Consider the following 25,723-nt stretch of genomic DNA (forward strand, 5'->3'; position numbering starts at 1 on the left):
CATCGTGATGTATTTTTGTAATCTAAATACGGTCTGCATACCATTGAGTATCTTTGTAACTTTTCATTTAAAGTAAATAGATTAGTTATTTAAATAGTTTAGTCCAAAGAACCCCATGAAGTGAAGGCCCAAAGGAGCAAGGTGGATGGAGATCCATGAAGGTTCAAGTGAGAGCATTTCAAGATTAGTTTCTCAGGACTAAGGGGTTATACTATTTCATGTTTTATTTTATGCATTAGTAGATTATGCATGCTAAGTTTTTATTTATGTTGTTGATGATGCGTTAGAGTTCACTAAATTAATCACAACATAATAAAATCTAGGTCCCGGTAATATTGAGATTGTTTTTCCAATTAAAACGTACCAACAACCCTTCCATAATTAATGATAGGTCATGCCAAAGTTGGGTGTCATTTTTATATCTTAGCTAACTTGGGAATCAAGTTTTACAATTTTAATTGATTGTGCTCAACAAGATTACCTAAAGAGTGTAGAATCTTGAAGCAAAGGGTAATAATTGAACATGAGATGGTTAATTATTCAACCAAGAGTTGCAAGAGTTGCAATCAGTATAGAGTTTACTCACCTTAAAAATGTAATGGTTGATGGTAGGGCCAAAGTTCGGTAAATTATTACACGAATAAAGGATCTAGGAATCACTTAATTCAATTGTGACCATTTAATATTGTAAAGCGTTAAAGTTACATATGAGTTTAATTTAGGTGCTTGAAAGATAAACATAGTTGAATTTTGGTTTTATTAAGTAAGATATATATATAGAAATAGGATCATATGAGACCACATCCCTTATGTGAAAACCTGGTATATGTGAGGACATATTACAACCATTGGATCAATTGCATCCAATGGCTACCATTTATCCCAGTCAAACATAATTTCAAAAAAAATAGCGTTTTCACTCTCCTCCTTCATTTTGCAAGTTATTTTCTCTCTCCTACTTCAATTTCTCAGTTCTCTTTGCTATTTTCTCTGATTCTTCTTCAAACTTCATCAATTCTTCGTCAAGGTGAGTTTCGCTTATGTTTTACTTTGTGTTTTTCGTTGATTTGGTTTGATTTTCGTTTTTTCAGTAGTAATTAAGTTGATTTTAGTTTTATTTTTTGCTTTACTTTTGTTATCTTTGAATTTCGGCTTGAATCTTCACCTATTACTAGGTATTTACCTGATTTCTATTAATTTGTGCTATTACGTTGATTTTAGTTTGATTTTTGGTTTATTTGAATAATTATTAAGTTGATTTTAGTTTTATTTGAGTAATTATTTTTTACTTGTGTTTTTACCTTGATTTTTGTTTGATTTTTGGGCTTAATTTCTTCAATTGTGTTTAATTTTTCTGGTTAATTGTATTAAGTTTGTGTTCTTGTTCTTTGAATTGTTTGGATTTTGAGGATTATTCTAATTGTTACTTGCAGGAACTCCAACTTCTCCATTTAAGTAATTTCTGAGTTCCTCTTCTAATCCATTGAAGTAATTCATGAGGTAAGATAATCTCTCGACCTTTTATTTTTAGTTTTTTCCCCCTATCTACTACTACATGTCGCTATGTTGCTGCGTCCCTTCTACTTCCCTGTTGTTTCATCCCTTCCTGTCTTTTATGGTGTTGTGCGGTTATGTGATTGTGTGCTAGTTGCACTTGGTTTAAATTATAGAGATGATGATTTTTATAAAGTTAATAGAATTATTAGTCAAGCAAATATTGTTTCTAGTTATATTGAATCCTGAGTTTTAGTCCGATTAAAATTATGGATGACTACTGATATATGTGTAATTGAGATTCCGAATGGCATAAATAGTTGATTTTTTTTACAGCTTTAGAGAATTTAGTTATAAAACTATATTTGAATTTGATTACTGAAGGTTCCCAACCACAAGTGGAAACGACCTATGGATCTCTATTATATGAACTTCAGGTGTAATTTGTGAATATTTTGATGCAATGTTGACAGTTGTATCGTTATGGTATATATAGGCAATTGAAGTTGTTTGTTATTTTATTGTGTTCAGATTATATGGGATGAGGTTGGTGAATCTGAAACCACTCGTGATAAGATGTTACTTGAGCTGGAGCAAGAGTGCCTTAAGGTATACGGGAGAAAAGTTGATCAGGCTAACTACTGCAGAGCTCCGCTATTGCATGCTATTGCTGATTCTGAGGCGGAGCTAGCCACCATTTGTTCTGCAATGGGTGAGAGGCCAGTCCATATTCGACAGGTAACAAATTCTAGTACTTGATCATACATGTATACATTAAATTGATACCCTTTTTTCAATTTTTTGTATACTTTTATTAGTCACCATTGTTTCCTCTATGCCTTTATTTAGCTCCATAGATCAGTATTAGATCATGTGGAGAATAGAAGTGTTGATACCTCATATGCAGAGGATGATGGAAGTGAATAGAGCTGGATGCTTAGGTCTTTATCTAATTCAAGTGTTGCTTGTATCACTAGAGACTTTGCTATGCCAAAATGTTATTCTTCAAATGGGTTTACGTTTGCTAGCCCCTGGAGGAATGCAGATACGTTGCACAGGTAATGTAACTCCTTAATAACAACATCTCCATGTTCCCGCTTAGGGTACTTAATAGTCATATAATATAGCAACATAATCTGAAGTTTTAATGAGACTTGATTATAACATATGTACATTGTCCTGCTGGAGGAATGGTCAAACACCAACTATCAGCACTATCACCTACTAATAATTTTGTCAGTATGGGTGGGGTGGGCAACCTTCATACTTGAATGAGTTTTAATCCCTTGTAGTGTAGTTCATAGTGATTTTTTAACGACTCTCAGAAGTTTTGATATTGGGGTAATTGTCTAGGTGGGTGCTAAAATGTCATGCCTGCCAGCATGTAACCGCTGAAGTTGGTCGAATCTTCTGTCCAAAGTGTGGCAATGGTGATACCTTAAGGAAAGCACCATATTTTAGTTCCTGGTACTGTCTTAACTGTCATGTTGACGCTACTGTATTTTGATCATTTTATATGTCGTGCTGATATTCATAGCATGTAATTTGCAGGAAAAGGTCTCCCCAATATGAGTTCCATTATAAAGCAATTTAGGGATGTGTTCGATTGGGTGGATGCTAATAGTACAGGCCGTATAATTCCTCTTGAAGGAGCTGATGTCGAATATGATTCTGCCAGTGAAAAGATTGAGGAGATTGAATCTGATTTGAAGAAACATATTGTGGAACAAAAAAAGTTGCTTGGCATCACATCGGTAATGGACACTTTATTAATTTAAAGTATAAACTTTCTCATCGTATCTTATGTGCTTCATTAATTTGTCTCCTTGTGCTGTTTGTAGATTACATATGTTACCATTGGAAAGGACATATATCTGTTACAAATGAGCAACTAACTATTTGCTCATTTGCTAAATGAGCAAAAAATTGATTGCTCATTTCCCAAATGATCAAAGAAATGTTTGCTTATTTTACAAATGAGTAACTAACTACTTGCTCATTTGACAAATGACCAAAATAATGTTTACTCATTTCACAAATGAGCAAAGAAATGCTTGTTGATTTAATGAATGATTAGCAAAAAATTGATTGTTCATTTCCCAAATGATCAAAGAAATGTTTGCTTATTTTACAAATGAGTAACTAACTATTTGCTCATTTGACAAATGATCAAACTAATGTTTACTCATTTCACAAATGAGCAAAGAAATGCTTGTTGATTTAATGAATGATTAAAGAAATGTTTGCTCATTTGACAAATGAGCAACTAACTATTTGCTCATTTGACAAATAAGCAACTAAGTTTTTGCTCGTTTGTTAAATTAACAAATAAGTATTTGCTCATTTGACAAATAAGCAACTAACTATTTGCTCATTTGCTAAATGAGCAAAAAATTGATTGCCCATTTCCCAAATTAAATGATCAAAGAAATGTTTGCTTGTTTTACAAATGAGTAACTAATTATTTGCTTATTTCCTTCAAAAAAAAAATATTATTTGCTTATTTGACAAATGAGCAAACAAATTAAATGGTTGCTCATTTCACAAATGAGCAAAGAAATTAATTGCTTATTTGACAAATAAGCAACTAAGTTTTCGTTCATTTGTTAAATTAGCAACTAAGTACTTGTTCATTTGACAAATGAGCAACTAACTATTTGCTCATTTGCTAAAAGTTGATCTTTCTTCATTGATGTTTACAAAAAAATACAGGTTATAAAATTGCTAATTAAAACAACTCTTTGCTCATTTATCAAATGAGCAAACTATTTAATGCTTATTTGTCAAATGAGTAGATAATTTTGGCTCTTTGGGTGCACAAGAAACCATTATATGTTGTTTGAATGGAGAGGTTGTATTTAATTGCCTCTGTAATATGAAATGCAGTGCTTATATAAGTCTGCAGATTTTAAACAGTACACTGTTTTGTAGTTTAAAATTTTGGAAAATTTTGGTGGGAAATGAAATTTCTCCAAATTTCAGCCTAGAACAAAATTTCGTTGAAATTTTGGGGGGAAATACAATCCCTCCAAAAGTTGTACAGGTTTTCCCACTACTTTTCTTAGTGGTGGGTCAAACCTTTCTCTCTCCAAACACTTTAATCACATTCAATTAACCCCACTAATATTTGCCCCTTAACTTTTGCCTCGTGAACCGCAATTTGCCCTAAAGTTGCAAATAAAATTAACGGAGGGTGTATATACATACATACATACATACATACATACATACATACATACATACATACATACATATATATATATACATATATACATATATACATATATATATATATACATATATATATACATATATACATATATACATATATATACATATACATATATATACATATACATATATACATATATGTATATACATATATATACATATACATATATATACATATACATATATATACATATATACATATATATATATATATATATTCTAGTTTTATAATTATATTTTCTCTTGATTGAAATAAAGTTGAGAAACGTTCTCAAAAGTTCAAAGATAATCCGTAAACCTTTATTCAAATTTTGCTAAAATGGTTCTAAAAGGTAAGTTTTAGAAACCCATGTCACGTGTCTAAGTTGGTTTTCTTCAACTCAAAATGTTTGAGTAAAACGCCAACACCATCTTCATTTTGAAAAGTGTTTCAAGGGATATAATGAAATGAGAGGTACGAACACTCTATAAGACTTGTATGGAATTCCAATAAAATCTCTGATCTTCAATGTGATTGAGCATAAGAAAGTAATTGGAAGTACTTGTGATCAAAAGTTGATCAAATAACATTATTCTTCATCCATTTCATATGGAATTAAATAGTTGATTAAACTCTACTATATGAATAATGATTGGATAGACTTAGTAAAATCATGAAAAGTGCTTAAAGAAGTTAAGTAAAGTATTATTTTGAACCTAAGAGAAATGTTCTAAGTGGCCCATAAGGGAAAGGTTTAAGAATATATGAGGACGGTATTAAGAAGCTATAGGCTAAGAAATACAAGCAAGTTGCTACTTCTCAAACCTAAACCTACTTATGCTAAAAGTTGTTGTGAACGAAAAATGTTTCCAATTAGATAGACCAATTCCAATTGATTAGAAACTACCTCATATAGTTGGAAGGTAAAAGAATGGAAATATTCCAATTTAAGAAGTACATTGTAGAAACTAATTTAGCATATTACTACTTCTTGGACATACGATGTCATGTTTAATTCTCTCATTGAGAATGTGGTTAAACTAAAGGAAGAAGTATGGCTAAGGGTGAAATAAATCTACAAGTTTAGAAGCAAATGTTGCTACTTCACAAGTAAAATCTACAAGTTTAGAAGCAAAAAGTTGTAACTTTACAAGTAGAACTTACATTTCACCTTACCTAGTAATTGTCTAGAATTAAATAAATGTTATTTATTCTTGCCATTACCAAAACACCAATCAATGTTAATAATGACTAAGCATTGAAGATTCAAAAATATGGAGTAAATGTAATTCTATGCTTTATTGAGTCACAATGTGTTTTAAATAGCTAATTAAATAGGTTTAAAGTTCTATATGGTAGATATAGATAACCCATTTCTATATATATAAATTGTCTCTAAAATGTCAATTAATTCAAATGAAAATGCACATTACATACGGAAGATCTAAAGGGATGGACTTTCATTACCATTAGATTATGAATCTATCGATATATGTAAATATCATTCTAATTTGACAATTTACAAAGTTATCCTTTAGAGAAATGATGACATGAACTCAAGGTCAAATACATATCGATGTAAGAAAACTTAAGGTTCAAAGGCTAGAGACGGACAATGAAACTTCATTTGTGATACGATCACTTATGCTTATTGAAGCATAAATGTTAAAGTTTTGAAAAGTTCAAAAAGTCCATAATTCAAAATCAACTTGACAAGATAATAAATACATAACAATATGAATGTAATGGTGAAAGTTTGAGTCAAGACATTTACTTGGCAATATATTCAAAGTATTGCGATATGATCGTAATAATGAGAATTCGAGCCAAGAACTTAATGAACATCCAAGAGTTGTGAAACTTTTTAACAACAAACTCCGAAAGAAAACTGTTAGGGGGTTTTTTGGAATCCCTCGAGATATAGGTTTTGAATATAGCCAGACGGTCCTGGAGACCTTCAACAAATATTCTGTTTGACGGAATATTCGCCTCTGACGATCAGGTTAGTGAGCGGAAAACGAAGTAATCTTAGAGAGAGAAAGTGTAGAAAAGTTGGAGCAAATTGCTTATGCAATGAATGAGATGTTTCTATCCACCCCTCCCATCATAAATGATTGGGTATTTATAGGGGTGAGAATGTGTGCCATCTAGGGTTTAGTGACCTAGAATGGTGTGCTCTAATTGGCGACGCAATCAGGTAGGGACAACTGGACAAGTGTCCATTGGGGGCGCCATTTTAGCCGCTTTTCTCGGGATTTGGGCCTCCTGATGTAAGGAGGCCTTTCTCTCATTCAGGTGCTCTTTTGTTTGACACGTGTCATCTTCCTATTAGGACACGTGTCGCCCTGCTATTGGGTCACGTGTTACTATAGGATTGGGCCACGTGTTGGGGGTATTTTTACCCTAAACATTTGCCTTTCATAGGGGGTGGCTCGTAACTTACGGGCCGCCTCCTCTGATTTTCAGTCGTCTAGGGATGTCTGAGTATAGGGCTGATGGAGCATCGTTATTAAAAGGAAGCGGACTGTACCTTCTGTTCATGGATTCCTTTTTGGGCTAACTGCCTTAGTCAGTCCGCCTAATTACATTTGTGGACTTAAGTCTTGAAATAAGTCGGACGAATGGTGCCGCCTGGTATCAGGTGGGACACCTGTCTTCCATATTTCTCAGGCCAATGGCTTGAAGTTGCTGACCTGACCGTCTATTTTGATGCGTCGTTTAGGCAACCGTACGTCTTCCCCGTCTATATTGACGGAAAGGTTAAATTAACCGTTTAGGCTTCTAGGTTAATTTTCAAAAAAATAATCGTTTGAGCTTCTAGGCGGGAAAAGCGGTTTTTCCATTTTGCCCCCATAAATTTGCCTATAAATAAGACTTGTTTGACTTTATCTTGTCACTTTGGAAACTTGCGATTTTTAGAGAGATATCAGAGCTTTTTAAAGATAGAGAAACTAATTTCCTCAAATCTTTAAGAGCTTCGCGGTGTCTTTAAACTTTCCGTTCGAGTTTCTTTGAATTTTCCGCTCAACCCTCGAAGATCTTCAAAGTCTTCAAAGTTTTCTACTTGTATAGAGGTAATCACCTGCTTTTTTTTTTCTTTTCTGTACTTGTTTCATTTTTTAAACACAAACTTGCACAATATTCGACTTCGTCCGTTTCTCCTCATGAGGTTGGTCGTTCGCCTGGGACTGAGGAGTCTAGAGTGGACGGAGACGAATCCTTCTCTCTTTAGAGTTGGTCCATTTGTAGTGCGTACCAACTCACCCCTACCTATTCTTCTCTGTCCCTACTGTCAAACATGGCGCGTACGAGACAAAAGTACGAGCGAGATGCCCCTAGATATCCAAACGGCAATATGGTGGATCCCCAAGTCCCTTTTGACCCAAGTAACACGGACGGGGAAAGTACGAGCGCCACAGTTGGTGGTAGTGCTTGTTCTGTAGTGGAGGTGACTGCCTCCATTTCTGAGCGACAAGCTCAACAAAACACTTCTCAGACCTCTTCTAAGCAGGCGTCCGGGCAAAATCCTGTACAACGCCTTTCCCAATATACCAGCTCGGTCCCGATGTCGTCCGAGCTGTCATCTTCTGAAAGGCATCCTTCAACAAATCAGGCGGACGCTAGGTCCGGCCGAAGGTGATCGTCCGGCCAAAATCCCCAACAACCCTCAATCCAAACCACCAGGTCGGCAGGCTTAGGAGTGGGATTCATGTTTATGAGCCGTCCGACCTGCCCCCTCGCAGCGCTCCTCCTTTAGGAAATCAAACAGACGCTAGGGGGAAGAAAGATAAGGGTAAAAAACCCTTGGTGCCAGAGGGCACCATTGTTATTGAAGCCGGCCAGGGCTCTAGGGGAGAAAGCTCGGCCGAGGCTGCTGCTTTGGACATAATGTTGTCTTCTGAGTTCGGCTCGGCCAGGGCCCCTGAACCCAGGCCGTCGAACAAGAAGCTGAGAATCCGGACGCGGATCAGGTATAATATGTGATTCTTTTCAATCAACTTGCTACGTGGAGATCACGCTTCAAAGGTATAATTATGTGATTCTTGTGTGTTATGCATGCGATCTTGTTTTAGGTGCGTATGAATATGATTCATGAAATTCCGCTTAGAGTACCTAAATCCTTACAGATAGACGATGTGAAGAAGGTCATGTGCGGTTGTACAATGATTACTTGTAGAAGTTCTAGTTTACCCAAGTGACCTTTTCTGACGTAGATTCAAATGCGCAAGCATGTGTTTGAACGTGTTATGTATGCAGTAATGGAAAATGATACATGGTTCCAATAAAAGAGAGATGCTACTAGGCGACTAGGCTTGTCTCCACTACAAAAGTGCACTGCAGCAATTAGGCAACTGTCTTACGGTTTAGCCGCCGATGCTTGTGACGAGTACACAAGAATAAGCAAAAGTACTGCAAAGTTAGCATTAGAAAAGTTTCTAGAAGGTGTTATCAACCAATTTGGTGATCAGTACTTAAGACGACCAAATGGTAATGATATGGAAATGCTGCTACAAATCGGAGAGGAACGTGGATTTCCAGGCATTATCGGAAGCGTTGATTGTATGCACTGGGAGTGGAAAAATTGTATGACTGCATGGAAAGGACAGTATCAAGGCAGAAAAGGGGTAGCCATTCTTATACTAGAGGCTATTGCTGATCGAGACTTGTGGATTTGGCTTCTTTCTTCGGGATATGACTTAAACGTGCTACACCGATCTGTTGTGTTTGAGGATGTGTTGGAGGGGCGTACTCCTCCTGTGAGCTTTGTTGTTAATGGTCATCAATACAACAAGGGATATTACCTTATTGATGGTATTTATCCCAAGTGGGCTACTTTTGTGAAGTCTGTCACTAGTCCGCAGACTCAGGATTATAAATTGTTTGCACAACATCAAGAAGCAGCGAGGAAAGATGTTAAGAGAGCTTTTGGAGTCCTACAATCTCGATTTGCTATAATTAGAAAACCGTCTCTTGCTTGGGATGTTCAAATACTTCACAAGATTATGTTATCGTGCATCATATTGCACAACATGATCGTTGAAGATGAGCGAGATATGTATTTGAACAACTTTGACACGTTTCACTTCATTGACAGCCAAAGTGGTTCCAACAAGGATGCTTTCGAGTATCGTAATGAGCGTGTGGTAGACATCAACATATACTTGCAACGAAGAACAGAGATTGAAGATACAAGCTCACTTGCAATTAAAACACGATTTGGTTGAGCACATTTGGAGGAAATTTAGGCGTAACGAGATCAATAACAATTAGATTTCAATTCTGTTAACGGTTAAGTATGTGTATGTCTAGTGCACTTGGGTGGTTTTTTTTTTCAAATTTGCAATTAATAAAAAATTTGTATTCCGCATTTAAATTAACGAATTAATTAATAACGCTAATTATGCTAATCGTAAACAATTAAAAACGCTAATTACGATAATTTTAGCTAATTTTGCACGTAAATAACGCTAATTGTAATTTCCTAATACTAAGCGTTACTAATCACGATAATAATAACGGTAATAAGAATCAATTATATATCACATGAAATTAATATATTGTTAATTATGTATGTATTTTAATTTTTATTAAATGATAAATTGAGGTGGGGTAGGTGAATAGAAACATGAACAATTTTTTTTTTGGTTCATGGTTAAGAGGAAGATGTTGGAAATTATTTGTGTGGTTTATGTATACGAGAGAGAAATTATTATTTTTTTTTGTGAATAGTAACATGAACAATTTTTCTTTTTTTTTATTCATGAATAAGGATGCTTTTATATTGCATACAACATCTGATAGTGTATATATATATATATATATATATATATATATATATATATATATATATATATATATATATATATATATGTCATTTACATATGGTTTCAAAAAAAAAAAAAAAATATTCGGTTACATGTTCTTACCTTAGATAATTCTTTTCTTATTCTAGATAATTTTATCTAATTCTAGATTTTTCTAGATTACTATATTTTATCATTCTCCTTTTATCTAGAAAAATCTTGTACTCCAAGATATTTTTATGCCCTTGTCATCAACAACCTTGCTTGCATCACCAACCATCATTTCATTATTTTTTATCGTCTTTTCTTTTTGGTACCCATATTATCAACTATCTCACTGATGTACATGCATGTCCCCAATCATCTTCTCAAATATTTGTTTCTCCAAACTTGTGTCTATATTGTCGCATGTCACCAACCATCTTCCAAAATATTTATATCTTCACATTTTTGTTTGTTGTCGGTACCCATGTCACCAACCATCCTTGCTAATGCTCTTTGTTACTAGCAAACTCCGAATAACAATCTTCTTCAAAATAAATATTCTTCTTGATCTTATGTACCACAATTAGCAACATTACTCTTCTTGAACCTACAATTTTTTTCGACATGACCGAACTTCTTGCACTCTCGTGGTTTTCCTTTGAACCAATAATTTGCACTATCATGGTTAGTCTTTTTACAAATATTATTGCAAGAAGGTTTGGCTTCCAGACCTTTGAAATTTGGTGAGTTATCCCCATCTTCGCCCTCAACCTTCCTTTTTGAAATCCTTCCCTTCCTAGGCCTTAAATGACACTTTTGCTGTAAGAGCACTCTACTTTGCCTCTTTGTCGACATGACAATTTTACCTTCTTTAATACGAGTCAACTACTGCTTTTGCTAGCCTGGGGACAGGTTCAATCTTCCGACACGGGTTTTTGCGTTAACCAATTCAATGGATGGATGAACTGACCCTCATGGAATCAGACTTCTTATAGGTCGATCCGGCCGGGGCTGAGGTGCAAAGATAAAGGAATATGGTAGGTATAAGGAATTCACAACTTTTTTTATCCAAAATATCTTAGAATCTAAAAATGATGTTGACCTAATTCCAATTGGGTTGAAAGTAGACATCCAAAGCTTTCCAACAACATATTATTTGTCTTAATTCGAGTTTGGGATAAAAAAAAAATAAATAAAAAAAAACATATGAATAAAAAAAACATATGAAAACAACAACTACAAAAAAATTGGAGAAGAAACGCCTAGTTGAAATGTATGGCAAGAAATGCCTAGCTCCCCTGGAATTTCGAAATTTGTAACCGTTTTCTCCTTGGATTTTCGAAAAAACTAGCCATTTGGCCTCCACCTAAAAAAAAAAAAAAAAAAAAACATGACTTAAACTCCGGCGATGACCTTGCCCTCGGTCGATGGTAGATGTTAGGAGAATAGAATGTTAGATAGAGTTAGAGGGAAGAAGAATATAGAATACACGTGAGGGTACGTTCGTCCATTCAAGTTTAATTGCGGGCGTTACCTGGTAAAATGAGGGCGTTGTTTAACAACCCTAAAATTATCCCGTTGAAAACTGAACACTATGTATATTTTCTCTCTACCTTCAATTTCTTTTCTCTGTTTTCCTCATTTCTTTAGACCGGTAAAAAGAACTTCCATCACCATGCCCCTATTCCCAATTCTCTCATATATTTTTTATTTTCACTAGTTTAACGGCGACACTTTATACTTAGAATATTTAAGAAATATAAATAATTTAAAATGTCGTAATTACCCCTTATTAAGTTATTATATATTCGCCTCATCCATAACAATTCTCCGTAATTTATTACTATTTCCTCATGAAATAGAGGGAGTGACTATCTAAAATTTATTACACTTCACACGTCATCAAAAACAAAAAGGATTTTTTAGCCTAAAATTTATACGAGAGAAACTTCAAATTCCATTTCATTCCGCGCCTAATCATCATCTATAAAAAGGACTTCTAGAGAACCGAAGAGCGAAACCAATAATCTTAATTACAATTTCTCTCTCTAAAATCCTCAATTTTTCTATTTCTTTCTCTATATAGCTCAATCTCTCTCCTTCTCTCTCTCTAAAACTACACTTTCTTCAAAAAATCGTCGGAGTTTTCTCAATTTCTCTTTATAATGCCAGAAATGTACGCACTCAAGTAAGTTCTCTTCCAGAATTTGCAACTGGAAATTCACTGCAAAATGATACGAAGATCTTTTACATGTTGATGAATTTTTGAATTTTCGCGCAGATCTGAAGAACAGAGCCAGCAGTTGCAGCTTGTTGAACGAGAAGAAATCGAAGATGAAGAGGACTTGTTCGAAGCTATTGATAAATGTATGATTCTGTTTCTAAATTTATAGCGTTTTACTTGTAATTGGCTTGAAATTTGAATTTCATAAGAAATTGCCGAAGAATTCCAGAGTTTAATTCCAGTTGCATAAATTTGGAATACAGAATTGATACTCTGTTTTTCTATCTGTTATTGTTAGATTTTGTTGAAGCCTGGTTAATCGCTTAGTTCATATAGAATTTTCTCCGATGTTATCTGAAAGTTTATGTTTCTAGTTTTGATTGCTCGGTAATCTTGAGTATGAAATGCTTTTTAATACGTAGTATTTTTTTCGAGCTGTTTCGTATAATTTCAAAATTTTACGTCATTCGATTTTTCTCTTGAAATGCGTGCAAATTTGAATTCCTTAGAACTTCAAATTATGCGGTTCAATCGTTAATTTGTCGTGAAGCTGAAACAATACTTTGTTTTTTCGCGCTAAAAACGCTTAATTCGTTTAATTTTGTGTGTATAAATTTTTATTAAACAATCGTAAGATTACAGTTGCAAAAATTTTAAAAGTAGAATCAACACTCTGTTTTAGTTTATTTTAATTTTATGAAAAAAAAAATTTACGAACAAATGCTGACTTAATTAGTTTGTTTGAAACTTCCTCAAATTTTTCGTTTAATTTTTTTTTTTTTTTTTTTAAATTAAAAATCCTTAAGAGGTCCAGAGTTCTACTCTTTAATTGTTTAATCATCGTTAAGCTGGAATGATAACTATTGCGCCGATACGCTTAGTTCGTTGGAAATTCAAAAAATAATCGCGACTAATGCTTAATTCATCCAAATACTTCACAATTTTTGGCGCATAACACTTAACGTTTAAATATTGTTTTTCACTAGTGATTGCACATGGAATCAATGCTGGAGATGTTAAGAAGCTTCAAGATGCTGGAATATACACTTGTAATGGCTTGATGATGCAGACGAAGAAGGTATTCCATCAATTTTATTATTACTTTTTTGAACCTTGATTTTGAATCCAGTATTCTACAATTTCCTTTGAAACTTCTTAATTTATCTTTCTGACTTTTTGTGTGTGTGAAGAATTTGACTGGAATCAAGGGATTGTCTGAAGCTAAAGTTGATAAGATATGCGAAGCTGCTGAGAAAATAGTGGTAAGTGCACTGCAATCTGAATTGTCAATCATTCAGTCTCTCAGATTAATTTTTGAAGCCAATCAAATAGTAATGTTGTGCTTTGATTTATCCAGAATTATGGTTACATTACTGGAAGTGATGCTTTGCTCAAAGTAACATCCCATTCTCTATAAATTTTAAATTTCAGAATTCAAACTGTGTAGTTTTAGTTGTTTTACTACTTCTAACTCGATCATAATTGCCGTTCGCAATAGAGAAAATCTGTGATCCGCATAACTACTGGAAGTCAGTCATTAGATGAACTATTAGGAGGTGATATAATGCTCTTCTGATCATTATAAGTCATTGGTTTCTTACTCAAATCATTAGAATCTTGGCATTAAAGTTCATTTATACGTTTAACACTCTTATTATGCTTCATTGGAAAAGGTGGAATCGAAACATCAGCAATTACAGAAACATTTGGAGAATTCCGGTGAGGACCATTACTGTTGTGGCAATATTTTCAAGGTTTCTGATTATGTTGAACCAATTTTTGCTTATCTGGTTGCCTTTTGAAATGGTTACTTCTTTGCTTGGTTTCAATAGCTTAATGACAAAATTTTGCTACACTTTGTGGTTGATTATATACTTAGCTTAAGCAAATTTAATTATGTCAAAATTGTTGATCAGTTACCTATATTTTTTCTGACCTAATGGCTTGATGATAATTCTCAGCTCTGGAAAAACTCAGCTAGCACATACTCTATGCGTCTCGACACAGGTAAACCTTTTATATTATGCCAGATTCATGATCTTACACGGTTATTGTAGGCAGTAAGTAGATCAGCTTACTAAATAAGAAAAAATTCACTGGTTCAGACTATATTTCTGTTGGGATTTGGGAATGCAGTGTGATGGAAGAAGAAAAAGTGCTTGTGACTTCTTTCTGAGCTATATGGTTGTTAGCAACTTAGCAATCTGGTTTAAGTTTATATGCTACTTCAATTGAACATTTTAACTTAGCATTACCTCAGTTGCTTTTTTAAGAGGGTGAGAAATGGTTTCACGTGTTCTGTTAATGAAGGATATAGTCCTTGCGTGGATTTGATGTAAATTTGTGTTGTGACTTTTTTCAGATTAGAAGTCTCAAGTTAAACTGGTAAATTTTATTTACTATGCAATGTTTAAATGCAGCTTCCGACCAGCATGAAAGGAGGGAATGGGAAGGTTGCCTACATCGACACTGAAGGAACTTTGTATCCTCTCTTGTCATTGCATTTATTTTGGTTTACTGAAACGAAATCAAATTTCTGCGTATGAAGTACATATTAAATATGTTTTCTCTTTACTTACTACACTACAGTCGACCTGATCGTATTGTGCCAATTGCTGAAAGGTTTGGGATGGATGCTGCTGCTGTCCTAGACAACGTAAAAAGCAACCTGACAACTTGATTTTGTGTCTGAATTTTATAGCATATATGACAACTTAATTTATATCTTTCAATTTTTATAGATCATATATGCACGTGCATATACGTATGAACATCAGTACAATCTCCTCCTTGGTCTGGCAGCAAAAATGGCTGAGGAACCCTTTCGATTACTGGTGAGAACTCACAACTTACCATAAAGAAATTACCAGCAAAATCCTGTCAAATATTTTTGGCTAACATCATTTTTCCATTGAATTCCCTAGATTGTAGATTCTGTCATTGCATTATTCCGAGTGGATTTCTCTGGAAGAGGAGAGCTTGCAGAGCGACAGGTAATTTGTTGAAAGATTTGAAACAGTCTCCTTTAGTGAGCACTATCCAGGATACACCTTAAATGTGAATGAATTCTGGAATGATCTTCATGATGCAATGATTTCCCCATTATTTTTTCTGCTTAATTCATACCATGAATGAAATTAAATTGCATTTTCAGCAAAAACTGGCCCAAATGCTCTCTCGTTTGATGAAGATTGCTGAAGAGTTCAACATCGCTGTATACCTCACTAATCAAGGTAATAATCTATCTTTCATGAACTAATTTTCAAAAATCTGTAACCAACTTGACTTGGATTATCAAGAAATTTTCAAATAATTTATTTATCAAACCATTTAACTCCAAGCTAACTTGTCAAATATTGCTGCAGTTATTGCTGACCCAGCAGGAGGAGTTTTTGTTACGGACCCAAAGAAGCCAGCAGGCGGTCATGTCTTAGCTCATGCATCAACAATAAGGTTGATGTTCAGGAAGGGAAAAGGTGAACAGCGTATCTGCAAGGTGTTTGACGCCCCAAATCTGCCAGAGGCAGAAGCTATATCCTTTTACTATTGATACATTCTGCATCATCACAAATGCTCATTCATCACAGTACTATAAATATATGTTATCACCTTGACAACAGCACGTATTCCAGATTACACCAGGTGGAATCGCAGATGCAAAGGACTGAAGCTAGTAGACAATCAAATCAATTTATCTGATATCACTATACCAGACAGAGCAAAGGAAAAGTTGCCTCGTTTTCCTACTGCCATTAATTAGGTTTAACTCTTTAAGACATAGTTATCTACGGCCAGTTTATTAGCTTCAAGGAAAAAAGAAGCCATCTTACTAGTTTTTGTTGTAAAGTTGTTTGGCGCACAGCTATATGTGGAACGAGAAACTAAATCAAACGTGTAAAAATTTGCTGCAGCTTTAATGAAAACAGTTATCTTTCAAGGGTAAATCAAATTGCACACTGCTATTTTTTCCTTTCCCTGCTTTAGTGGTTTTTTTTTTTTTTTTTTTTTTTTTGACAAGAGCAAATGTATTCATAAAATCAGAGTTTACAACCTACAGAACAAGAACTAAAACTTAAAATATGGCTTTTAACACTAAAGCCGTTACAACAACTTTTGAAACTAAAGACGAAAATAAACTTGAATTGGCCGGATAAGTCGCAGATTAGGGACTCCTTACAAACCAAGGAGAAAAAACATACTACACTCCATGAAGAGAGCAACGGAGAGGATCGAAACTGTTTGACCATGGCTAGCAAATCCTTACCTGGCGGGATCAACTCATCACCAAGTAAGGTCATCAAACGGGTCACTTGAACTAGTGACCTTCCAATCAATAACTTTCCTTGTTGGCAAAAAAGCTTTGACAATGTCGAGGCTCGAGAAACTCCAAAACAAAGTTTGGGCGCCTGCTTCAGATAATAAGAATCAAGAGTAATGACCAAAAAAATCATTTCATCCGAGGGAAAAGAAACCAAACCCATACCACTCCAACAACGTACACACTTCACCTTAGCCAAGGCCAATTTCTTGTTCAAACCGCCAACAACCGCACCTGTAACCTCTCTTACCAGAATAACCACACCACAGTCCTTAACAAAGGATCTTAACTCCCACTGCACACAACCATCCAAAAAACTATAGCCAAAACAACTAAATAGCCCGGAAAACAACCAAAGGGGGCTAAAACATACCGTAACAAAAACTAAGGCAAGTAAACTCTGATAAATACTAAGAACAAACATACTTAAGAAAGGGAACAAACCAGAGGAGAGCACCGTCCAAACCGAAAACCCGAAACCACTTACACTAGGAACCTCGAAACCCTATCCCTAACTTCACCATTTCCGTCACTAACTACTCTTAACGTCGGCGTTAGACCTAGCCCTCCAGCGCAAGGACCCACGAAACCCTAACCCTAACTTTACCGTTTCCGTCACAGTCAAAATTATCGATGACCTTTATGATAGCGGCGTTAGGCCTAGTCCTTAGGCCTTGTTTCACCGGCGGAGAGACCCTTTGAACGAACACAAACCTTCCACACAAAGGTGGGCAACGGCGACGGAGGTGGACGATCTAAACACTCCCCTCGGAACCTTCGAAACTTAGAATAGGCTCTCACAAACACCTCCAAAAGGAATAAAATCAGAAGAGGAGGGGGGAAGAAGGCGAAGCGGCGGAGCTCCGGCGGTTCTGAGTTTGAAGCCGCCTCATAGCAGAACGAGGAGAGGAAACGATAAAGGAGGACAGAGCCTCGCTCGCCGGCGACCCTCGCAGATTAAAAGAAGAGAGAAGGGAGGAACCTCGCCGGATGCGGTGCCGGATCACCGGCGAGCACCTAGGTTTCCAGCAGAAGGTTTTCTTTGGAGGAGGAGAGAGAACAGAGAGTTTTGGAGGAGGAGAGATAACTTCGCGTCGCCCTTTCTCTGCTTTAGTTGGTAAGTAAAGAAATCAATATTGATGAAAGATGTTGATGATAGATAAACCATGCACAATCATGGTCAAGCTCTAGCATGATTCAATGAAACTTGTTCTATTACGAGCGAAGGTAACAAGTCTGTAACAATTATTTCCTCATATATGCTACTGCTAGGACTTTCAGTTTCGACACAGCATAAAAGGCAACTATCCTAGCTGGTATTACAGATGGTTTTAAAACCCCTTGTCATAAAGTCATTCACAGTAAAGGGATCTTAAGATATTATTACAGATCAAAAAACCCCTGCGATCAGTAGACAATCAGTAGTTTGAGGACCAGTCTGCAGCACTTCCAACCCTTGACATACCAAGTGATTCCTTCTTAGTTTCTGCATCAACCTTAAAGTTAGCACCACAGACTTCACCAGAACTGTCAACTCTGGGCACTGGCTTTAACTCGTTACGTGGATGCTCGTAACTTCTCAATCCTCCGGAACTTGTAAAGAAGCAACCTGGCAGTAACAGGGGTTAGTTTAAATACAGTCAATCCAAAGGCTAGAATAGTCAACATAACTTGAAAATTAATATTTTAAACAATTTATTAAAACAGGAATTTTTAAAAACTCAGAGTAGGCAGACAAGAGAACCATCTATCCCAATTTAATCTAAAGACCAAGGCCTTCAAAATTCAAGCGGCATTCACAACTTCAAAGTTTACTCAACAACAATTCCCCTCGATATCCAAAATAATTAAAATAAGAAAGAAATGCCTGTACAATTTACGGAGCTTCACAGCTTTTTGCATAGGTCTCAAAAGTAAAAGAAAAAGTTCATAAAAAGTAGCCTTGTTACTCTCATGGAATGTGGTAGGTAAGTTGGCCTTCACATGTTCATCAGAATCATCACCAAAAAAATATAAAGATACTCCCTCCGTCCCATAATATTTGACATAGTTCCTATTTTTGTCCGCCCCAAAATAATTGACACGTTACTAAATATGGAATGGATCCACTAATAAAAAAAATATTTTCTCTCTCCTCACCCCACTCCCACCCCATTTGTTGTTTTTTTGCAATATAAAAATACAAAAGAAAATCTTTTATACAATAAACTTGTCTTAAACTACGTGTCCACCCCAACATCCCAAGTATTATGGGATGGAGGGAGTCTATCCTAAAACCTCTGTGTAACTTAAAATGTTTTTTTTTACTCTCCAAACAACTACAAAAATAATTTTCAAACAGCTTCTATTTTCATACATACTCTATGCTAGTGAAATGTAACAAGGAGGAGGTAGGATAAGAAATTTAATCAATTAATAGCTACTTGAGACCAATTCCTCTACTCATTAACAACATATTCTAGTATATTTCATATAATGTTTCCATGTACCATATTGATAATTGGATATAATTATGATATTTAATTACATGTTTTACATTAACATTTTGACTATATCAGCATGTTTAGCCATCAAGGTTCGTGTTCTGCTCTCTTAATTGTTTCATCATGTAACTTTCTGAAGTTCAAGAAAAAGGTTAATCATCATAGAAAGAAAGTTGGAGTTTGACTTTAGAGTTGAAGGGAAGCAAAGGGGGAGAAAAAGAGAGTATACAAAGGAGTCACACAACCTTGGTGGTGTAATCAAAACAACCCTTTCTGGAATGCCTAAGAAAAAGAATTCTGGTAAACAGAACCAGAGGCGTTAAAGAACTTGATCATACCATCATCCCAGTTTACATTCTACTTCTATTCTTAGATTTCATTAAGCGTCATGCTGAGATGGAGATCAAGGTTTACTCTTCCCCTCATTAAAATCTTCCTTTTGTTTTATATACTTTTATACTTTATGCATGGAGTGAGTAATTCTTGTAAATATTGGGCAAATCATTATCAATCTCATTATTTATATTATTTGCTAAATATTAAATTTCTAACACTATTTGTGCTAGTCATTATGTTAAGCTTCATAATCATTAACTCTAAGATACCAGTTGAAAGTAGGCTTTCACATTGGATCCTTCATTTTGGAACCCAAAAAAAATCAAACCGTAAAAGAACATTTATTATGTGGGATATAATATTGGATCAACTTAACTCTTAAAGAGTCTTTACTCATTACCGCAAAGGGTAAAACTAATTGGTTTAGGGACTTCAGTTGTACTTTGAAAGTAGATATTATGAATGGAAGAATAAAATAAAAAAGAGTTGTAGGGTGTGGTCAAGGGGTTAACGCAAACATAGATGAGACAGAAATATTGATCTAATTATTTATTATTACCTGTAACATATTGTACAAAGCACTATTGTTTGTAAATACAATAAATATACTTTATATAGGTTTGAACACTTTGGAGTATGGATACTGAGGAGAAACCAAAGTATGTTACAGTAATGTGATCTAGAGGTATTCATGTACTATTTGACCTATAAGTTTTTGCATTCTTTAAAATCTAACCTAACTTTCTGTCTCAGATCAGCATTAACCCCTTGTGCATACCACACATATGCAAACTCTTTTAAATGTTATTCTCCCATACCTAATGAATATTTAAACTTTCCTATTCACCTTTCTTTCAAGGTCCAAGATATTTCATTCAACAGTTGAATCATTATATCCAAATTCTACAACAGGTTAAAACCACAAAGATAGATAAAAACCAACCCCTGCCACACACTAGAAATTTAATCCACCATAGATTTAACATTTAAAAGGTCATTTCCAAGACATCAAAATCACAATTGCAGTCTCACCAAGTGAGACCATCCATTTAAGGGACTTTTAAAAACATCCAGCATACGCAAACCAAATTTCAGCAACACTAATCACCAATAGCACAAAGAGGCTGCTCGTCGTTGTTATACTTTTCCTTTATTCACTAAAATATTAGAAAGTGGGAAAATGGGAGATCATAAGATGATGAGAGGTAGGAAAACTGGGGCTATGAAATATAGAATTATAAATATAGGTCTAGGGAGAAACACAACCACCAGTGATCTCCATACGGACGCAACCACTGCATAGATTAAACCCTTGTCCACTATCTCTGAATTCTCTCAACCATCACAAGTGATTGTAATTAATTGGTGCATAAAACAGAGGGGTGAAGGTCCACCAAAGGTTTCTGATTGATGAGAGTAAGGGCCAATATGTTTGATACAAAAAGAAGAAGGGTGAATAAAAGCAATGTATAAGACTTTCAGTAGAAATCAAATAATTTAAATTCTCTAGTTTTAATATAAAATGTGACTTTTACTTTCTTGTAAATTCAGAGTCAATTCATAACAAGTCATCTAACCACATGAGTTCAGTAAGGACAATGCCTATGTTATTCTACTAAATCAATTAATGCATTTCTATAAAGTTAGAGCACTGTCATGACATAACATCAGGAAAAAGATATGAAACAACTAGAAAAAGGAGGGAAACAAAAGACAGATAGTATACGGAGTGCACCTTTTGGAAATGGAGCAAAAGATTTGCCACATCCCTGCTTAACAGTCTCTGCATCATCCGATACAACAAGATGACCTTCAGAATCAGCTCCCCAGAACAATGGAACACTCCCATCAGGATCCTGCATTAAATAACAATGGTGCAAGCTCAGATAGGGTTGGGTACAGCACAGCCAGGGACAATTTCAACTGCAGATAAAAAACTCACAGCAGCGACAAATGAGTTCTTTGAAGCACTGTCATAAAGGATGAAAGCAAATTTCCCATGGATATCTCTTATAACGTGCTCTATAGGATAAGGACCTCTATCCCTCAGAGATCTATAAGCTTCAATGATAATGTTGACTTCATTGCCTGTTTTGCTCAATCCATACTGCTGCTTAAGAGGAGCAAAATTCTCAATATGGCCCTGGAACAAGCAGAATATGTCGTCCACTACAGCAAATAGTCTGTTCAGACCAAACAATGATCAGCTTATAGACAAAAAAATCATCACATTAACCGGAATGCTGGTTAGTTGCTCCAAAATTAAGCCAAGAATATGGTAATACAGCATACAGAATTTTGTAAGAGTCAGAAATTTTGAAACGAATTATGTCATCAATCAAAACATCGTAATGCCATGATTTCAACAACCAAAATGGAGGCTAATCATCAACGGTGCATTTCATTATTTTAAATTTCGGACTAGTTTACCCAAGAGCTAAAACCATAACCAATATTGATGACAAGCATTAGACTATCACATCATCAAGTTAATTTAGAAAATTAAAAGATAACATACTTTCAAAATCCAGACAAAATTTTCATATTGATGGTTCAAATTAACACTTGCAACTCATTTATAAAGATAGAGAGAAGGTACAAAATGTTAATTCCATTTCATAAACTGAACTCAATGATTTACAAAGGGAATCCATCCAAAAACTATTAGCTTCTTATTTATCAAGATTAACATCTTTGAATCGCTAATCACAATTTTTTTTTTTTTAAATGACAACTAAAATATGTCTAAAAACAACGGAATCAAAAAGGTTTCAAGAATAAGACCCTACACTTCGCGTTAACAGGAAAACAACAGCATTCTATTACGACAAAAGATAGATGTAACAAGATAGCCCAGAAAAATAGATTACTACGTATTACTTCGTATAATCAAAACAATAATAAAAACAACAAAACCTCGTTTTATTACGACAAAAACAGATCAATCACATAAATGATGACAACAATAACGTATAAAAAGAAAAACCCATTTGCAAAAAAAAATCAATCACATAAATAATACGAAGTAACAAAAAAAAAACCATAAAAGTATCAAAACCCAAGTGCAAAAACAAATCAACCACATAAATAATAACAACAAAAACATAAGATATATAAAATCAAATGCAAAAAAAAAAGATAAAACCCCAGAAAAAAAAAATGAGGGCAACATAATAGAAAAGAGAGTGAAATAACCTTGGAAGAAGAGGGTTCTGTTCACCGCTGGAATAAGAAATAAACCCAGATTGAGCAAGATTAATGGTGACAGCATTAGGATGAACAGATGAGAAATGTTGAGCCAAATTTCCATCTTTCAACGCAAAAACAGATTCTGGGTTTGGACTCTTTAATTCATCAGGAGATTGTGCAATAGATTTATCGAAAACTGCCAACATTTTTGCAATTTTTTGTCAGAAAATCGATCGGTTGAAAGATGATGATGTCTGAATGAAGAGAGTTGGTCAACGTTGGGGAAGAATGGAGAGAAAAAATGAGGGTGATACGATGGTATTTATGGTTGAGTGTAGGAGCGTGATTCCCGGTAATTAGCGAGATATTAGGGTTGAAATGGATAATCTAATTAATACGGATTAGATAGATAATCTCTTAAAAATACGGATTAGTGGATATTTAAAATGTCTTTTCTGTCAAGGAATGGAGAAAAGTGGATAATCTTTTTTTTGTCTTTTGTCTTTTTACAAAAATTATAATGAGCACTTTAATTCACGTGGAGTTTTATGCGATTGAGTTATTGGATTTGCTAAAATATTTGTAAGTGGGGTTAGAGTGAGGGATAGCTCAAGTGGTTAGAGCTTTCCTCCCGATTTCAAGTGATCCTGAGATTGATTCTCATCAGTCGCCCTTGTGACTCTCTTAACACCAAAATATATATATATATATATATATATATATATATATATATATATATATATATATATATATATATATATATATATATATATATATATATATATATATATATATTTATACTTGGTGTAAAAAGGTACATAGGGATGGCAATTCAATTCGAGTTTGAATCGAGTCCGACCCGATCCGAGCTTAAAAGTCCGATCCAAGTCCGAAAAAATAAAATTCGAGTTTGAATCCAATAAAAAAAATTCCGAATTTGAATAGGATTCGAATCGAACTCGAACCTTGCAAAGCATCCGACCAAGTCCGACCCACGAGGTTTTCAAGGTACGAACTACAGTACTAAGGAGCAAGATTAGCGCAGTCTTGTCTTAAGACTTTAATCCATTGCCACATCAAATATTCTATTAAATTTAATTATTTTCTTAAAATTTCAAATTATGTTAAGACCCTATAAGACTCAACTAGATTTATCTCTTTATTCCTCATACTCATTTTATATTTCTTTAAAATATTTATTAATTTTTTTCCCTTTTCACATATATATTTAATATAAAAATTCACGTTGGTGTTACAAATTGCTAATCTGTCATAGCTGAAAATTAATAGCTAAATAGATCATGCACAAAAATCAATTATAATGGAGTTGAGGATTGGGGGTTGAGATGGAGCTTGAAGAAAGTTGGCTAAATTTTGCGAATGATGATTTTGAGAATTCTGCATTGGTTGTGAGACTAGATTTTGATTTTGGGTGTTTTGAATCAAATTCATACAAGATTTCAAATCAAAATTTTGAATTGGACATATTTAGAACAAAGCTATAGTATTGTACGTTCTTTAATTTATTTCTTTTTTTTGTAGGCGGTTAAAGGAGACAAATAAACGATAAAAAAATTCAATAGGATATTTAGTTTTTATAATACATACATAGACTTATTATATTATGACCAGGTACATCGCACATCGATATTATTTATATATTAAAAAGCGTTCCTAAAATTGTTTATATGCTACGTCATTCCCTCCTTAACAAGCATTATGCCATGTCATCTATCACTCAATAAGTATTGTGCCAATAGATTAATATTAAAAAAAAAAAAAAAAAAACCTATCATGGGTTTCAAACACTAAACCTTAGCGAAACAAGATCAAACTCCTTACCATCTTAGCCAATAATAAATTATGTCATCTTTATACATACAAAAATACAACTATAAATGGCAGGCGCAAAATAAAAAGGAAAAACTGAATATGCAACTTGGGAAAAAAATTAAGAGGAATTTAATCAACATTTCCCAAATAATAGAGAGTTAAAATTGTCTTCCTATGCATTTTGTTAATTAATAGCATTTTTGTAACAATGTTAATTAGTAACATTATCGTCATTATGTATAACATTTGTGCACAACATACTCAAACAACCTATGCTTTATCAATTCATAGATAATCATAAGGCCAAATTAGAAAATAACACCTGCAAAAAGACCCGATTTTGTTTATAACACCTTAACATTTCGAAATTTTATTATAACACCTAAAAAAATCCCAAAATTTTGGTTTCACCACCCACTAACGGATTTTTGGATGGAAACCGTTAGTGGGACACGTGTCAGTTGTTTATTGGCTTAAAAATAAAAATTAATAAAAAAAAAAACCCTAATTTTTATTTTTAAGCCAATAAACAACTGACACGTGTCCCACTAACGGTTTCCATCCAAAAATCCGTTAGTGGGTGGTGAAACCAAAATTTTGGGATTTTTGTAGGTGTTATAATAAAATTTCGAAATGTTAAGGTGTTATAAACAAAATCGGGTCTTTTTGCAGGTGTTATTTTCTAATTAAGCCTAATCATAATACCACAAATATAATACATATTTGACCAAAAAAAAAAAAAAAAAAAAAAAAAAAAAAAAAATAGGATGATAAAAAAAATTAATCAAAGCGGTAACCCAATGCAACATTCGGACCACACACTAGTGATAAATATTAAAACCAATA

General features: G+C 34.3%; 3 protein-coding genes across 5 annotated transcripts; 2 read left to right on the plus strand and 1 right to left on the minus strand.

The window, feature by feature from the left end:
- Nucleotides 1–868: 868 nt before the first annotated feature.
- Nucleotides 869–16,662, plus strand: LOC110684796 (meiotic recombination protein DMC1 homolog). 3 transcript variants are annotated; one of them, XM_021861228.1, is made up of 21 exons: nucleotides 869–1,027; nucleotides 1,434–1,500; nucleotides 2,026–2,232; nucleotides 2,472–2,552; nucleotides 2,848–2,961; nucleotides 3,046–3,248; nucleotides 11,396–12,682; nucleotides 12,776–12,861; nucleotides 13,705–13,796; nucleotides 13,909–13,980; nucleotides 14,076–14,114; nucleotides 14,217–14,274; nucleotides 14,392–14,437; nucleotides 14,680–14,725; nucleotides 15,139–15,200; nucleotides 15,308–15,374; nucleotides 15,460–15,552; nucleotides 15,643–15,711; nucleotides 15,873–15,951; nucleotides 16,084–16,250; nucleotides 16,342–16,662. In XM_021861228.1, exons 7-21 carry the CDS (start codon nucleotides 12,660–12,662, stop codon nucleotides 16,384–16,386), a joined length of 1,044 nt encoding a protein of 347 aa, XP_021716920.1. In that variant the 5' UTR covers nucleotides 869–1,027; nucleotides 1,434–1,500; nucleotides 2,026–2,232; nucleotides 2,472–2,552; nucleotides 2,848–2,961; nucleotides 3,046–3,248; nucleotides 11,396–12,659; the 3' UTR covers nucleotides 16,387–16,662. The 3 variants fall into 3 exon arrangements, with proteins under 3 accessions (XP_021716920.1, XP_021716922.1, XP_021716921.1); XM_021861230.1 differs by having other exon boundaries at nucleotides 873–1,027; nucleotides 11,396–11,531; XM_021861229.1 differs by lacking the exon at nucleotides 11,396–12,682 and having other exon boundaries at nucleotides 873–1,027.
- Nucleotides 4,994–10,511, plus strand: LOC110684798. Its single transcript, XM_021861232.1, has one exon. It carries the CDS (start codon nucleotides 9,202–9,204, stop codon nucleotides 9,928–9,930), a length of 729 nt encoding a protein of 242 aa, XP_021716924.1. The 5' UTR covers nucleotides 4,994–9,201; the 3' UTR covers nucleotides 9,931–10,511.
- Nucleotides 16,663–18,229: 1,567 nt separating the features above from the next.
- LOC110684797 (stem-specific protein TSJT1-like) lies at nucleotides 18,230–23,412 on the minus strand. The gene is made up of 4 exons (XM_021861231.1): nucleotides 23,051–23,412; nucleotides 21,798–22,038; nucleotides 21,591–21,711; nucleotides 18,230–18,645 (listed from the first exon to the last, which is right to left on the minus strand). The coding sequence occupies exons 1-4, from the start codon at nucleotides 23,248–23,250 to the stop codon at nucleotides 18,455–18,457; spliced, it is 753 nt and encodes a 250-aa protein (XP_021716923.1). The 5' UTR covers nucleotides 23,251–23,412; the 3' UTR covers nucleotides 18,230–18,454.
- Nucleotides 23,413–25,723: the final 2,311 nt, after the last annotated feature.

The sequence above is a fragment of the Chenopodium quinoa genome, unplaced genomic scaffold (genome assembly GCF_001683475.1).
Source record: "Chenopodium quinoa cultivar QQ74 unplaced genomic scaffold, ASM168347v1, whole genome shotgun sequence".
Lineage (NCBI taxonomy): Eukaryota > Viridiplantae > Streptophyta > Magnoliopsida > Caryophyllales > Amaranthaceae > Chenopodium > Chenopodium quinoa.